Here is a 15618-nt window from a genome sequence, read left to right on the forward strand (position 1 = left end):
TCCTCTTTTTTTTGTTCCTTTTTCTTTTTTTTTTTTTTTTTCGGATGGTGTTAGTATTATGCTAACTCTTACTCTTATTTCTTTAGGCCAACGCCGCCGGTGCTGCCCTGGTGACCCGCTTCTCCGAACTGTCTCCCGACTTGGAGAATATGCAAAAGAAGAATCGGGAGGCCGAGCAGAAGCTCGCCAAGGCCCTGAAGGAGGTAGACACCCTTAAGGCCAAGCTGGGCAAGGCTGAGAAGGAGTTGGAGGGGTCCCAGGTCCAGCTCGCCTCCACCCGGTCCGAGCTGGACCAAGAGAGGAAGGGGGTGGCGAAGCTGAGTGAGGAGCACGCCATTGAGCTCTCCGGCACCGTCAGCCGGGAGCGCAAGAAGGCTGTCCGGGACTTCATCTCCTCCGATCAGTTCGTCGAGGACGTGGCCTTTCTCAACCAGCCCATCTTCCAGATCAGTGCTACGCGGGCCCTGGACAAGGTGAAGAGCCTCAACCCACTCGGCTTCAACTTGACGGATTTCAAGGACTACAATCCTGCAGCCGAGGAGAAGCTGGACTGGCTCTTCGATGGGTACCGCAAGGGGCATGCCCTGAAGGACCTGGTGGGGAGGAGCGACGTAGGGGCCGAGCTGGCGAAGCTTCCCCTGGAGGAGGAGGAGACTCCTGGCAGGGCTTCCGGGAAGGAGCCTGTGGCCTAGGGCGGCGGCCACTCCAGAAACCCTTTCCGTCTCCTTATAAGGATGTGACCATGCTCCAGTTGAAAATGCCCTTGAGGGTCCATCAGAAACGGAAAGGCTCCCCAGATCCTTTTTAACAGCCTTCTCCACCCGACCCCCAACATGCTTAAAGTGCACCTTCAGCTCCTATCTCTCAACATGCTTAAGGTGTACCTTCAACTCCCATCTCAAGCAGGTCACCAACAAGAAGAAGGCGTAGCTAGGTCCCCCTTTCCTTGTATAGCTCGGTAGGCTAGGCCGGAAGTTTTGTAATAGATAGGGTCTGAATGTATATATGAGATGAAGTTTTTAAATGAAACTGTCTGATTCGTCCTTCCATTCCCGGCTAACGGCAAACTCTAGTGACCGAGAAAGGAACCCCGACCTCCCGGATCGAGCGCCGGATAGACCTTTCAAGGCGGCGTGCCAACCTCTTGGGTCGAGCCTCGAGCCCTAAGATTTTCGAGTTGTGCCGACCTCTTGGGTCGAGCATCACGTCTCACATCTCGAAGGCTTTTCGTCGACTTGTCATTCCGACTCGTCTCCTGGTCGCCGACCTCCTGGGTCGAACGCCCAAACGTTTGCAAAGGTAATCATGCCGACCTCCCGGGTCGAGCGTCGACTCCTCAGACTCGACTCCTGGTCGCCGATCTCCTGGGTCGAACGCCCAAACGTTTGCAGAGGTAATCATGCCGACCTCCCGGGTCGAGCGTCGACTCCTCAGACTTGAAATGTCGCCGACCTCCCGGGTCGAGCGTCGCGCTCTCAGATTCCCAAGCTTTAACCCTTGCCGACCTCTTGGGATCGAGCATTAACTTGGAAGCTTTAATCAGTGCCGACCTCTCGGGGTCGAGCATCGCACCTCGCAATGGCGACCTGGAAGCTTTAATCAGTGCCGACCTCTCGGGGTCGAGCATCGCACCTCGAAATGGCGCCCGCCGACCTCCTGGGTCGAGCGCGGAATCTCCAGAATCCTTCAAAGCTTTCCAGTCGTGCCGATCTCCTGGGGTCGAGCACTCCCGCATCCATTACTAACCCAACCCTTAGCCCCCCACTAGGACATTTAGTGAGGGAACGCTAAGTGTGCTAGTGTAAGATTCAAAATTAAAAAGTAAATAAGTACAAATAAAATTAAAACTTGAAAGTCAAGCTTTTATTGAATGATGAAACTGAAATTCGGATTCCAAAGAACAGACAACCAAACACCCTAGTCAAACCTACGCTAAAAACAGTCGCAGATTGGAGAAGTGCCAAGTATGGGGTACCTCTGATCCATCTGTTTTTGCGAGCTTGCAGTAGCCAGCTCGGCTCGCTTCTAGGACCTGGTATGGGCCTTCCCAGTTCGGGTCGAGCTTGTTGGAGCTATGCACTCGGCTGACCGAGTTCTTCCTTAGGAAAAGGTCCCCCGGCTGGTACTGTATGGTCCTCAATCTGGCATTATGATAGTGGGCGATCTGGCTTTTGTACTCAGCCATCCGTACCGCCGCTTCCTCACGCTTAGCCTTCAGCTTGTCCAAGTTGTACCTCAACTCTTCCTCGTTGGTCGATGCAACGAAGTTCTGTGTCCGGGGCGAGGGGAGACCGATCTCCGCGGGTACCACCGCCTCTACTCCGTAAGTCAGAGAGAACGGGGTCTCGTGGGTGGCCGTCCTGGGCGTAGTGCGGTAAGCCCAGAGGACACTAGGGAGTTCATCCAACCAGTTGGACTGGGCCAATTCCAGTCTAGTCTTTAGCCCCTGCAGGATGGTTCGGTTGACATTCTCCACCTGACCGTTGGCCTGGGGGTGTCCAACCGAGGTGAAGTGCTGGTTAATTCCGAGCTCGACGCACCAGCTTTTGAAGGAATTTTCAGCAAACTGTCGCCCGTTGTCGGATATTAGGACATGCGGAATTCCAAAGCGGCAGACTATATTTTTCCAGAAAAACTTCTGAACTGCTCTACCGGAGATAGTGGCCAGGGGTTCGGCCTCCATCCACTTTGTGAAATAGTCGATGGCTACCACGAGATATTCGTACCTCCCCGGAGCTCGGGGGAAGGGACCCAGGAGGTCTATCCCCCACTGGGCGAAAGGCCAAAGGCTGTGGATGGGGACCATCTCCCTGGTGGGTTGGTGGCGCAGCGGGACATGCACCTGGCATGCTCGACATTTCTGAACCAGAGCAGCCGTATCTTGGAAAATCGAAGGCCAATAGTAGCCCAGGAGTAGGCACTTCTTGGCCAGTACCCGAGACCCCACATGCGCCCCGCACAATCCTTCGTGGACCTCACGGAGGACGTAATCACCCTCCTCGGGAGTCACGCACTTTAGCCAGGGGGACAAGTATGACCTCCTGTAGAGGGTCCCCCCCGCGTAGGCGTACTTGGCAGCTCTGAGCTGGATCCGGCGAGCCTCGGTTTTGTTCTCAGGGAGGGCACCCGAGCCGAGGAAGTCTACGAGGGGGGTCATCCAGGTGGCCGAACTGTCTATAGCTAGGACCTGGACCTGGTCGATACTTTTCTGCCTTACCACCTCTATCAAAACTTCCTTGTTCAAGTGCGCAAACGAGGAGGACGCCAGCTTCGACAGGGCGTCGGCACGCTTGTTTTGCGATCTAGGCACCCGCTCGATTTCAAATGTATCAAACAGGGCTATCGTCTCCTGCACCTTGGCCAGATATTTCTTCATGACCTCCTCCTTGGCCTCGTATTCCCCGCGAACTTGGAGGACGACGAGCTGAAAATCGCTCCGGACTTTAATCGCGGTTATACCCATCTGGTGGGCTATCCGCAATCCCGTCAATAGGGCCTCATACTCAGTCTCATTGTTAGACGCGGGGAAGTCAAACCGAAGAGCATAGGTCAGCTCTTCCCCTGTCGGCGAGGTGAGCAGCAGACCTGCTCCGCTTCCTTCCTTGCTGGAGGCCCCGTCTACGAACAGCACCCAGGGCTCCTTCGGCCGGACATCCTCTCGCAGAGGGCTTAGCTTGGTTAGGGTCAAGCTGGCCCCCTCAGCAAGGAAATCGGCCAAGGCCTGGGCCTTGATGGCTGTGCCAGGCTGATAGCCGATGTCATGCTCGACCAGCTCGACGGCCCATTTGGTCATCCTGCCCGAGACTTCGGGCTTGGTGAGTATCTGCCGTAGGGGCTGGTCGGTCATGACGACGATGCTGTGGGTCTGGAAAAAAGGTCAGAGTTTTCGGGCAGCATGCACCAGGGCGAGAACCAGTTTCTCGGCCGGCGTGTATCGCGTTTCTGGACCTTGTAAAGTGCGGCTGACATAATAGATTGGCCTCTGAGCCCCCCTGTCTTCCCGCACCAAAACCGCGCTGACGGCCTCGTTGCAAGCGGACAAGTACAGGTACAAGGTTTCTCCCCGCTCAGGGGCGGTCAGGGTGGGTAGCTCGGTCAAATACGCTTTTAGTTCGGTAAAGACCTTTTCGCACTCCTCGATCCACTGAAAGTCCTTGGACGCCTTTAGGACTCGGAAGAAGGGGAGCCCCCTCACCGCGGACCGTGAGAGAAACCTATTCAGGGCGGCCATCCTTCCCGTGAGTCGCTGGACCTCCTTCACATTCCGTGGAGGGGCCATGTCCATGATGGCCTTGAGTTTTTCGGAGTTAGCCCGGATAACTTCTCGGGAGACCAAGAAATCGAGGAACCGGCCCGACCTAACTCCGAAGGTGCACTTCTTTGGGTTTAGCCGCATCCGGCTCTCCCGCAGGATGTTCAAGATTTCCCTCAAGGTGGGGACGAACTGCTGATCAGTTCGGCTCTTAACGATCATATCGTCCACGTAGACTTCCATGTTCCTGCCGATCTGGTCCTGGAACAATTTGTTGACCAAACGCTGGTAAGTAGTTCCGGCGTTCTTCAGCCCGAATGGCATCGTCCGGTAGCAATAGGTCCATTCCTCGGTGATGAACGAAGTTTTTTTCCGGTCCTCCTCGGCCATCTCTATCTGGTGGTATCCCTTAAAAGCAATCAGGAAACACAAAACGTCAAAACCAACAGTAGTATCTACTAACCTGTCGATCCTCGGCAAGGGGAAGCAGTCCTTCGGGCAGGCTTTATTGAGATCTGTAGAGTCAACACACATCCTCCAGGACTGGTCCTCCTTTTTTACCAAAACAGGGTTGGCTAGCCAGGTCGGGTAGAAGATCTCCATGATGATTTTGGATTCCAGCAGCTTTTCGACCTCCTTCCTGATCACCTCGTTTCTCTCCGGAGCGAAGTTCCTCTTCTTCTGCTTCACTGGATTGAAGCGGGGGTCTATGTTGAGGTGGTGGACGGCCAGGTCGGTCGGAATCCCTGGCATGTCCTCGACCGTCCAAGCAAAAATCTGGGCGTACTCCCTCAGGAGGGCCTTCAAGTCGCCCTTCTCATTGGGCAATAGCGACGCCCCTATGCGGATCACCTGGTCCGGCCTATCCTCCTTCAATGGAAACTCTTCGATCTCATCCTGAGTGTCCAGCTGCCGTTCTTCCTCCCCCGGGATGTAAGGCTCCAAGCTGGTCGCCTGAACGACCACCTTCTCGTGTCCCCGGAGCATGGCTAGGTAACAAGTCCGGGCCACCTCCGGAGCTCCATGCACCTCGGCAACTCCTCCCGGGTGGGGAATTTGACGTTGAGGTGGAGCGTTGAAAGAATAGCTCGGAGGGCATTCAAAGCGAACCGACCTAGAAATATGTTGTACGGGGATGGCTGCTTGACCACCACAAAGTTGACAGGGATGGTCCGGCATCTGGGTGCCTGACCTACTGTGACCATCAGGGTAATCATCCCCTCCGAGTTGATGGGTGGTCCCGTAAAGCCTACCAGAGGTGTCCGAACAAGGGTTAGCTGTCCATCTTCCAGGCCGAGTTCCTTGAACACCCTATAGAACAGGAAGTCCACTGCACTTCCCTGATCGACGTACACTTTTTTCACCCGATAATTATTGGTGACGACGTCTATCACGATGGCCTCATGATTGCCGGATACCAAGGGAACCGCGTCCCTCGGTCCGAAGGTAATCTCATCGTCCATGCGCAGACGCTTCAGCGAATCATCTCCGTCTGGGGGGGTCGCCTGTTCTTCCGAGCTGTATGGCTGTCTCCCCCCGTGGGACCCCCGGCTATAGTGTTTATAACTCCTGCCAGGTTCTGGATGCCCTGGCCGGGGGAGTAATCTCGAGCCGCGTCACGCCTCTCAGGTCGGTCGCGGGGGTAGCCCTCACCCCTCTCTTCGCGGTAGGCACGTTCACGCTTCTGGCCCGGCCGACCTGGCTGCACAAACCGCCCCAGGAAACCACGCTGGATTAGGTCTTCAATCTCCTTCCGCAAGGCCCAGCATCCCTCCGTATCATGCCCTACATCACGGTGGAAGGCACAGTACCGGTCCTGATTTCTTTTATTCGGGGGCATCCCCATCTTGGGCGGCCGTCCTCCGAGACCCTCTGCTTCCATTACAGCCAGGAGCTGTGCCCTCGGTCGAGTCAGGGGTGTATACCCTTTTTCCGGGAGCGACGGTTGAGCGGGGGCTTTATCCTTAGAGAGGCGATCGAAAACGTTATTCCGGGCTTGACCGCCCTTGATTTCAGGGGGGTTTCCCCTTCCTCTCCGGTCCTCGAGTTCCCGATCTGACTCTCGTTTCAGGCGGCCGGCCTCCTCTGCGTTAGCGGCGGCGTGAGCCCGGGTCAAGAGCTCTCCCAAATTCTTGGGGGGCTGTTCGACAAGCTTGTAGTAGAGCTCCTCTACCCTTAGCCCGTTCATGAAGGCAGCCATGACCACCTTTTCATCATTGTCCCTGATCTGCAGGCTTTCTGTGTTGAAGCGCGTCATGAAATTCTTCAGGGACTCGTCCGGCTTCTGCTTGATAGCCATCAGGTGAGCCGCGTTTTTCGAGTAAGTCTTCGAGGAGACGAACTGGGCGGCGAACTGTCTGGCCAGCTCGGTGAAACTCCGAATAGACCCCGACGCGAGGCCCTGGAACCAGAGCCGGGCTTTTCCCTTCAGAAACATGGGGAACGTCTTGCAACGGAGTGCATTCGCGGCGGTTTGTAGACGCATGTGCGTCAGGAAGACCGAGAGGTAGTCTTCCGGGTCAGTCGAACCATCGTACAGTTCGATGCTCGGGATTTTAAACCTCCGAGATAACGGGTAGTCCTCCACCTCTCGGGTGAAGGGCGAGGCTGCGTAGTTGTCCTCGTACAGTTGCGGTCGCAGGATCTGCTCGAGCTCGTCCCGGACGGGCTGCCATTGGGGAGGGTCCCGCGGCCGACTCTTGATAGACCGGGCGGGGGAGCGCTCCGGCTCGTTCCGCGCAAGTTTCCACGAGGAGGGATTCCTCAATCGGCCCCCGGCAGACCGGTCGCGAGAATATCTCTCACTGTCCCCGACCACCGAGGCCCGCTGCTTGGGAGGAGTCCGCGATCGTTTCCTCCTAGGGGGCTGGTCCCGTGACTCGTCCTCCGAGAGAATGGGGAGCGACTCCCTCTCCTTCCCCTTCGCCTTAGAGGTCTGCGCACCCCCGGCCTCACCCCCCTCCTTCGCCTGCCGGATTATGTCTTCCAGCATGGGGAGGTTCTCGGTTACAAACTGGTAGATCTGCTGTCTCCGTTCCCCTGAAAGGGTCGAGCCCCCGGCGCCTCTGGCCGCCTCGGCCTCCATTCGCCGGGACCCCTCACCAGCTCCGGGATCAGTGTTATCCACGGTTCGCTTGGAACGCGTTCTTGCCATCAACACAAATACTCGTACCTTCGTTCCCACAGACGGCGCCAACTGAAGAAGCACGGAACTTCCTCGGACCGAGCTGACCTGACGAACTCGGCGAGCTGATGGATAGAGCGCGTCCTAAGCTTGAAAGAAAGATGAGGGGGTGAACTATCAGGGGCCCCGAGGTAGCCCTCGAGGGCGCTCCGACGGTCAAGTTAGTTTTCCGGTGAGTGGGGAATATACTAACAGTAAAGCAGTCGGAAGTTTGTTGCCCAGAAATTAGTGAGCGTACCGTGCACAGTCGTTGTGTGTTACTGTTTATACCTGCTGAGGAGTCCGACCTCCGTACGTTTCGGGACTTGCCCTGGATAGCTCCCCATCCCGCGTTGAGGGGGATTCTCCCCGCCCTCTGCGGGGTAGCTCTCGGGGGCCCCGCGGAGCCCTAGCCGTCGTGCGACCTGGGCTGGTTCCCCATGGGCCCGGAGTCCAAGCCCAACTCAGATCGCCCTGGGCTGCCACTTGTACAGGCCCAGGACGGGGCCTCTGCAGTAGTGTGCGTTCTTCTATTAAAATTCTCCTCTGGAATTTAAGGAGAAAGAAATAAATGTAACCAGCCGCCCACTATCTTTATCACGTGCACACCCATCTGACCAGGAAGGAGTTTAAGTTAAGATCTTGGGAAATCTCTTTTAAGTGGTTGTGCCATTTGTTTGTTTGAGCTAGGAAGCATAAACTGTGCAGCAGAAGCTACAGAACTAAGCTGTTATTATTTATTCAATTGAGAAATTCTCATCTTTTGAAGCAAGATCCCTGTCCAGTAAAGAATTAATCATTTTTAGGTAAATAAAAAGAATTCTCGTCCATTTGAATTGGCCATTTTTTTCAAAAACAAATTTTTCTAATACAATGATACATAATATATATATATATATATATATATATATATATATATATATATATATATATATATAAATAAAAGTAACTCAAAAAATATTTTATTCATACAATATATCAAATATTTCAAAAAATACTTATAGTAAAAGTTTTTCATATATACTGCTATAATAAAAATTTTCAAAAACACCTCCAAAAACGGTTAATCCGAACTGACGAATTAAAAGAGTTCAAACACAACTTATTTAAGAATGACTCTAAAGAAAGCAGGGCTCTTGTACATTGCAACCTAAACCACAAATGTAATAGTAGGCTAAACATCATTTTAACACATAAACAAATGTAATATTGCGAGTGCTAACATTCCATCATTACTTCTTCTAAGTTACCATCTAAAGAATTTTTACTAACAAAATCCTGGAACCTATTCAATTGAGACATTACAACCATCAAAAGAAGCAAAACAAGATCAGCAGGTTCTTGATTCTAACAAAATGCTTGCAAAAATACTAATAAAGTTTGAAACTGCCATATTTAACTGATGAGTTTTAAAATTTTAAGAACAAGGGATATGCAACATGCTAAAATCCCGAAGAAATCTAATATGCCAAACTCAATAAGATAAATGCCCTAGAATGACTTCTCAGAAGGGTCTCCAGAAGAAAACACATGAGAGTAGTAGTCAACACTTTTCTTCCTTCAGCAGAAATCCTCCTAAATGACCCTAAACCCGTCGATCATCCTGACATGCTTCCTTTTGCAGCATAACAAAAATCAGTTTTCTCAAAGTTGTCGTTATTTCCTGTCAACTCAGGTGTTGGATTTGACACAAATAGAAGCTTGGGTCAACCTTCATAGATCTATGTTGATTATTACAGCAAACAGCCGATTGTCTTTAACAAGAAGAATGCATCAAGTTTTCTCATCGCAGAATGTTAATGGCTCATGTTTGACCAATCATCCTCAGGCATCATTCACATGACATTTACTTAGAATTGAACTACAATGGTCATGGCTTCTAACTATTTTGCCACAGTAGTCTTAACAAAAGTATATCAGATCAGTCCTTTAAAATCAAACTTAAAAACTGTAGCAAAGGTTGTGCTAGAACTATCCATACGCTAAGCCAAGCCTCAAATTCTCATCACCAATGACCTGTAGGGAGAGAGTAATTCTTTCATCTAAATATTAGAGATTCACAAACATGCTCCAGCAAACCATTTTTGCCACACACTATTCTCTATTTACATCACTTTCTGCATTCTAACTATTAACTGCACCACCCATAGCCATCTAATTCTGTCCAGGCACAAATGGCAAAACTGAAATGGAGATAGTACACAATTGATGAACATAGTAAATGACAACAACTGCAGCCTTGTGTAATGAGAGAATATTTAAAGAGAGAAGTATGTAATCCAACAATCTTGTTTGCTGTTGTAATTTGCATAAGATACTTGCCATTTGAAAAAGTAGGCTTCTGAGAAGTCAAGAAAACTCAACTTATTTAAGAATGACTCTAAAGAAAGCAGGGCTCTTGTACATTGCAACCTAAACCACAAATGTAATAGTAGGCTAAACATCACAGTTTACCGTTTACCCCTGAAAATCCCAATTTTGAAAGTTTCAAATTTCCCTTCCCTTCCACCTTCCAATCTTGGACGCAATTCTTCGTCACGTTCATCAACTCAATTGCCCCTTTCGCAACCAAAATAAAAAATCCAACTTCAATTGAACGACATATTTCATTTCCCATTGCACCTATCCACCAACGGCGGTCTCTTTCGCAATTCTGGCGCACTTCATCTTTCAGATTGATGATATCTTTGTGCATCTCGGATAGTTTCTTCTGCATGTCATGCGACTGTTTCTTAATGGCTTCCAATTGTTCGTAGAGGTGCAGCGGGTCGGCATTCTGTCTCTCCAGGGATCCAGTACTGCCCGGAGATGCAATACCCTTGACATCAGTCATCCCTTTCAGTCGATCGTCGATAGAACTGAGGTGGGACGGCTCGCCATTCTCTCCCTCCGGAGACCCAATCTCCTGGACATCAGACAATTTCTCAATATTCCGTCCGTCGACGATTACATCCCTACAGCGGAACACATCCATCAGTTGAAAGCAAATGTGGCGGCTTTCTTGACTGCTGTAAGCCTAGGGTTTGCTGTCTTAGCGAAAGAGAAGTAAAAGAAGCTGTACTAATTTTATAGTTTTATTGGCGGGTCATTGCCGATTCCAATTGTTACAAATTTGGGGCGTTTAGAGAATCTGACAACATTTAACCGCTTATAATAAAGGTGTAAAAAATCTGTATTGACTCACAATCGTCCTTACTATTATTATGTGTTTGCGTGAGTTATTATTTATTAATCAAGTATCCAAAATACTAATGAACATTTAGAATACATTAATTTTTTAAATATATTTAAATCAATACATTTAAATTGGAATACATTAATATAGATGAACATATAGGATTATTGTTAATTATATTTAAATTATTTATATTTGTATATATTCATAATAAATAAAAAAAGAAGACCGTGTTAAGATACGAACAAAATTCTAATTACTCATTAATCATCAAGTATCCAAAAGAGTAATGGCAGTTGAATGAGACATCTCGTATTTGGAGTTTTTTGCCAAAATAACACTCTTACTAAAAAATATTCTCAATGTGATTCACTTTCAAATTTTATTACCATAATGATATTATTGTTCCCATCTAGTTATCCTGATTGCCATGTAGGATAACAAGAAAGGAAAGTTCTAATCCAGTTTATAGTTTACAACATTAACTAAAATTTTAATTTTTTTTATTATAGAGGCACAAGAAGATTGCATAACTTTTATAATTTTCTTATAATTATCTAAAATAAATTTTACCATTATTGACCTTACTATTATTGGTCTCCGAATTTTTTTAAATGTATCAAACCTATTGCATATATATTTTTTCAAAAAATAATTTTAAAAATACAAAAATTGCACCAAAAATTGCAACAAAAAATGTAATCAATTACAAAAATTTCAAGGTTATCATATTTGTTTATGTTATCCTTCCTACTATTTGATAAGACGAAAATAATCTTCATCTACCTTAAGATTATCGACTTGCGAAACATATTTTTTAGATGCTGTTAATATAAATATTGGCTTCCTAGATTATGTTTGACAAGGGAAAGATAACGAAAGAAAAAATTGTGGGAAGCTTTATAGAGAAAATTGAAGAAAATATTAGATGAGAAAGAGAAATGGAGGACGTCTTTATCTCTATCCTGACACATATGCAACCTAAGTGGCAAAAAAGGATCACAAAGGTAATAAATTTTAAAATTAAGTTACTTTGAGTATATATTCTAGAAGAATAGTTATTTTGGCAATAAACTCTCGTATTTGTAATAACAAATCATTAGGGCTACGTGACAAACAGAAATTGGATGGCAATTAAATAAGGAGGCGAAGGATGACTAATCATCACCATCTTTGTACTTGGTAATGATTTGCAAACAATTTAAAAGTCTCAACTTTATCCAAGAAACCATTATTGTAAAAATGAATTTTATGAAGGCAAATGAGGATAAGAGGGTGGAAAATATATTAGTATTAGTATTAGGTATTATAAACCTCGAAACTCTTTGTGTTTGTTACTGAAGTTCCTTGTTATTATGGTGATAAAACATGATGCAATAGAATGGATTAATTGGACAGTGGCTGCAGGGAGGTAGTCAAGGATCAGGGAAAAAATTATGCATATTGGGTAAAAATTAATTACATGAAACATGTAGAATTAATTTTCCTAACATTGCTGATGTATATATCAGAGTTTTGGATGTGTGATAAACATACACAGTTTTTGCTACTGTCAAACATGCCTCACGTTGAATGGAAATTAAAAAAAAAAAATTCGGTTGTAGCTGATTAGGGCGTTAGACTTAATAAAGGTTAATCATCTACTTTAATCAAGTTCTACCTTTTTACGGAATGAATTAGCCGAGAATGAGAGCAGTCATCAAACGTGATGAATTTGTAATCAGAGAGTTAAACACTCCTTGGTGACCTAATCTGAAATGGTTCTCTTTTCTAATCTAGGCCCTTCATCTTTCCCATCATATTATTATGTTAACGTGAATCATCACAGGCAGCCTATAGTGTTTTGTTCATGGTCCGGTGAGCTATGGAGAACTACTAGGAGAAAAATATGCACATGAGTTGGCCAAAATTAAAAGTACAATAATAATATATACTAATTCATTTAGGGGACAAAATATGTAGTTTTGAAGTGCAGAGTAGTGAAGCGTTACCATCCCATAGATTGTAGGAGACAAAGTATTATTAACCCCATTTTATATGGTGTCTACTTTCAGTTGGGCTTAAAATTAGAAACTCTCTTAAGAAGACAAATGATGATAACAGTGCGTGAAGAAAATGATAAACCTATGAGTAAGTGGGAGGTCTTGAGATCTCAAGATCTCCTCCTTACAGTCCATCATGCTTTACTATTCAATTCAATCCTTTCTCAAATGATATGACTTAAAACAAGTGTAATCCTCCATTAATCGTGTTTTACTCTTTTACGGAATGTATTAGCACAAATGAGAAAAGTCCTTCATGTATTCTAGACATAACCAAGTAATTTTAAGATCGTTATTAGTAGGGGTACAAACGAATCGAGCCGCTCGCGAGCCGCTCGATTCAAGCTCGACTGGAACTCGATTAATATCGAGCTCGAGCTGGTCAAGCCAGAATCGAGCTCAAGCTCGAGCTCAAAACATTAAGCTCGTTAGGCTCGCGAGCTCGAGTATATATATATATTTTTTAAATTTTATTTTTAATAGTAAAATTATATAAATATTCTTAATATTTTATTATTTATTAAGAAAAATTATTATTTTATTTATTTTTTAAAAATAAAATAATTATTTTTTATTTTTTCGAGCTCGAGCTCGAGTTCGAGTTTGATGAAATTAAATCAAGGCTCGACTCGATAAGGCCAAAGCTCGACTCGATTCGGCTCGTTTGCAGCCCTAGTTATTAGATTTTCAAAGGCATTTTCTTTTTTGATATATTTTTTTAATTTGTTTTGCACATGAACGGGAGCATTCATAACTAGGAACGTACATTTCCAAGAACGTTGCTCCAGCCATTCCGTGATCAACTACGAAAAGTGGTATTCAAATTAGGAGTGAAGCAATTGTCATTCATTGGCAACCAAAACAAAAAGAAAAAAAGTTGACAAGGGGAGGCAATAGAAGTTGCAAATCCAGAGGATTTTATGTGCCAAGTTTAACTTGCTAGCAACTAGAGCATGTAAATTAATCAACTCAACATTTCAGCCTTTTAAGGTAAATATGATTCCTCAAGATGCTTTCAATGTGGACTTGAAGAGTTTTACTAAGAAATGATTCACTTGGCAGCATTAGTTATTGATTTGATCCGTACCTTGTAAGCTTGTACAATATCCCATGCAATTAAACCTATGGCTAAGATGTTAAAAGTTCAAGATTTGATGCACATAAATATCCCATGAAAGGTTTAAACACCCCATCTAAACTAGATTCACATGTCTGGATGACAAATAGATGACTCCACCCTATGTTGTGATTGTAGGGAGAATATTAACAGTCAAAAAAAGCAGTAAATAACTAATTGAATATAAATGATATAAATGTTGATGTAACCAATAAGGGACCAAATTCCTCTTTGAACTGCAGGTTGGGGGTTTGAACTTTATCTGTAGTGAAAAAAATCTAAAGAAGTGATAGAACACCTCTTTGATTGATTTAATCAGATTCTTATATTTACCACCCCTTATGATAGTTTATGTTACAGAGATATTATTGTTGCCGTAAAAAAAAATATAAATGTTGATGTGAGTTGACACAGATATACATAGGTACTTACATAAGTGGACAGGACATGTACTTTTTTTTTTCTTTGAAGAACAGGACATGTACTTCAATGTAGGTTTTGGGATTTCAGTGTTACAGTTGTGACGTTGTTTGTAATCATAGTTTATTTTTGTTTGAGGAACAAAATTAGTACATGCTATGTACTAAATTTAGGCTGCAAATTCTTTCTTTATTCTATTGTTGTCCTTTCCGGACAACAGAAAATGATGATGTTACCTTTCACTCGCTCCTGCGTGAAACATTAACTCAGTCGACGTACCTATCAGGATATTCTAATAGCTTATTCCGATTTTATAATTTTTTTTATATCCGCAAATAACATGACTTCTGTACAGGTGATTCTGTGGATCTAGTTTTAGGTGCCATTGATTGAGGGGTTTACAAAATCTTGTATTAACTCACTGTTATTTTAAGGGTTTTTCTAATATGTACTCATGATATATCTAGCATTCACCTAATCTACTATATGTATATATATATACTAATAATTATTACCCTCTTATGCATTTATATACTTTTCTTATTCAATTTTATCCACATTTCATTGTATTTTTTATTTATTTTTTCTAATTAATCTTATATTTTAAAAAATATGACACTTAAAATATATTTTAATGAGTACCTGGGGGGGCACTAATTATTTATTTTTATAATTAATCTTATTACACTTTCAAAATATGATACTTGAAATATATCTTAATGAGTACCTAACGGGCACCGATTAGACAAGCCGTTATTTTAATATGTGGAAGCGACTTGCTAATCAAGTAGCCAAAATAGTAATGGCAGTTAAGTAACACAGCATGGTTATAATAACAAACTATTAGGGTTACATCACAAACAGAAATTGGATGGAAATTAAATAAGGTGGTAAAAGATGACTAGATCAATCATCACCGTCACTATACGAATAATGATTCGCAAACAATTTAAAAATCTCAACCTTATCCAAGAAAACATTATTGTAAAAGATGAATTCTATGAAGACAAGTCATGATAAGAATGTGCAAAATATGCTTTATAAACCTAAAAACTTTTTCAGTTTGTAATTGAGAAGTTCTTTGTTGTGTGTTACTAAAACATGATGCAATAGAACGGATTAATTGAATACTGGCTACAAGGAGGCAGTCAAGAATCAGGCAAAATTATTCACACTGTACAAATTACCCAGATGAAAAATGTAGAATTATTCACACGGTACAAATTAACCACAAGAATCAGGCCAACACAAAGTTGGTTTAATTGGTAAGGAAGAGTCGCTATCTCACAAAATATCGTGTACTCGAATTAAACTGTTGACTTGAGAATTGTATTGACGAACGATTTGTAACAGCTTTTATAAATGACATATGGTCTCGATGAATGATTTGTATCAACCTATGGTCTCGGAAGTATCGCTTGACTTGTAACAGTGATCGGAGTCGAATTC

At 44.8% G+C, this 15618-nt stretch overlaps 1 protein-coding gene across 1 annotated transcript; it reads right to left on the bottom strand.

Moving 5' to 3' along the window:
• Positions 1 to 5241: 5241 nt before the first annotated feature.
• Positions 5242 to 5715, bottom strand: LOC140007089 (uncharacterized). Its single transcript, XM_072049800.1, has one exon. It carries the CDS (start codon positions 5713 to 5715, stop codon positions 5242 to 5244), a length of 474 nt encoding a protein of 157 aa, XP_071905901.1.
• Between the last annotated feature and the right edge of the window lie 9903 nt (positions 5716 to 15618).

Source organism: Coffea arabica, chromosome 5e (assembly GCF_036785885.1).
Source record: "Coffea arabica cultivar ET-39 chromosome 5e, Coffea Arabica ET-39 HiFi, whole genome shotgun sequence".
In the NCBI taxonomy this organism is placed as follows: Eukaryota; Viridiplantae; Streptophyta; class Magnoliopsida; order Gentianales; family Rubiaceae; genus Coffea; species Coffea arabica.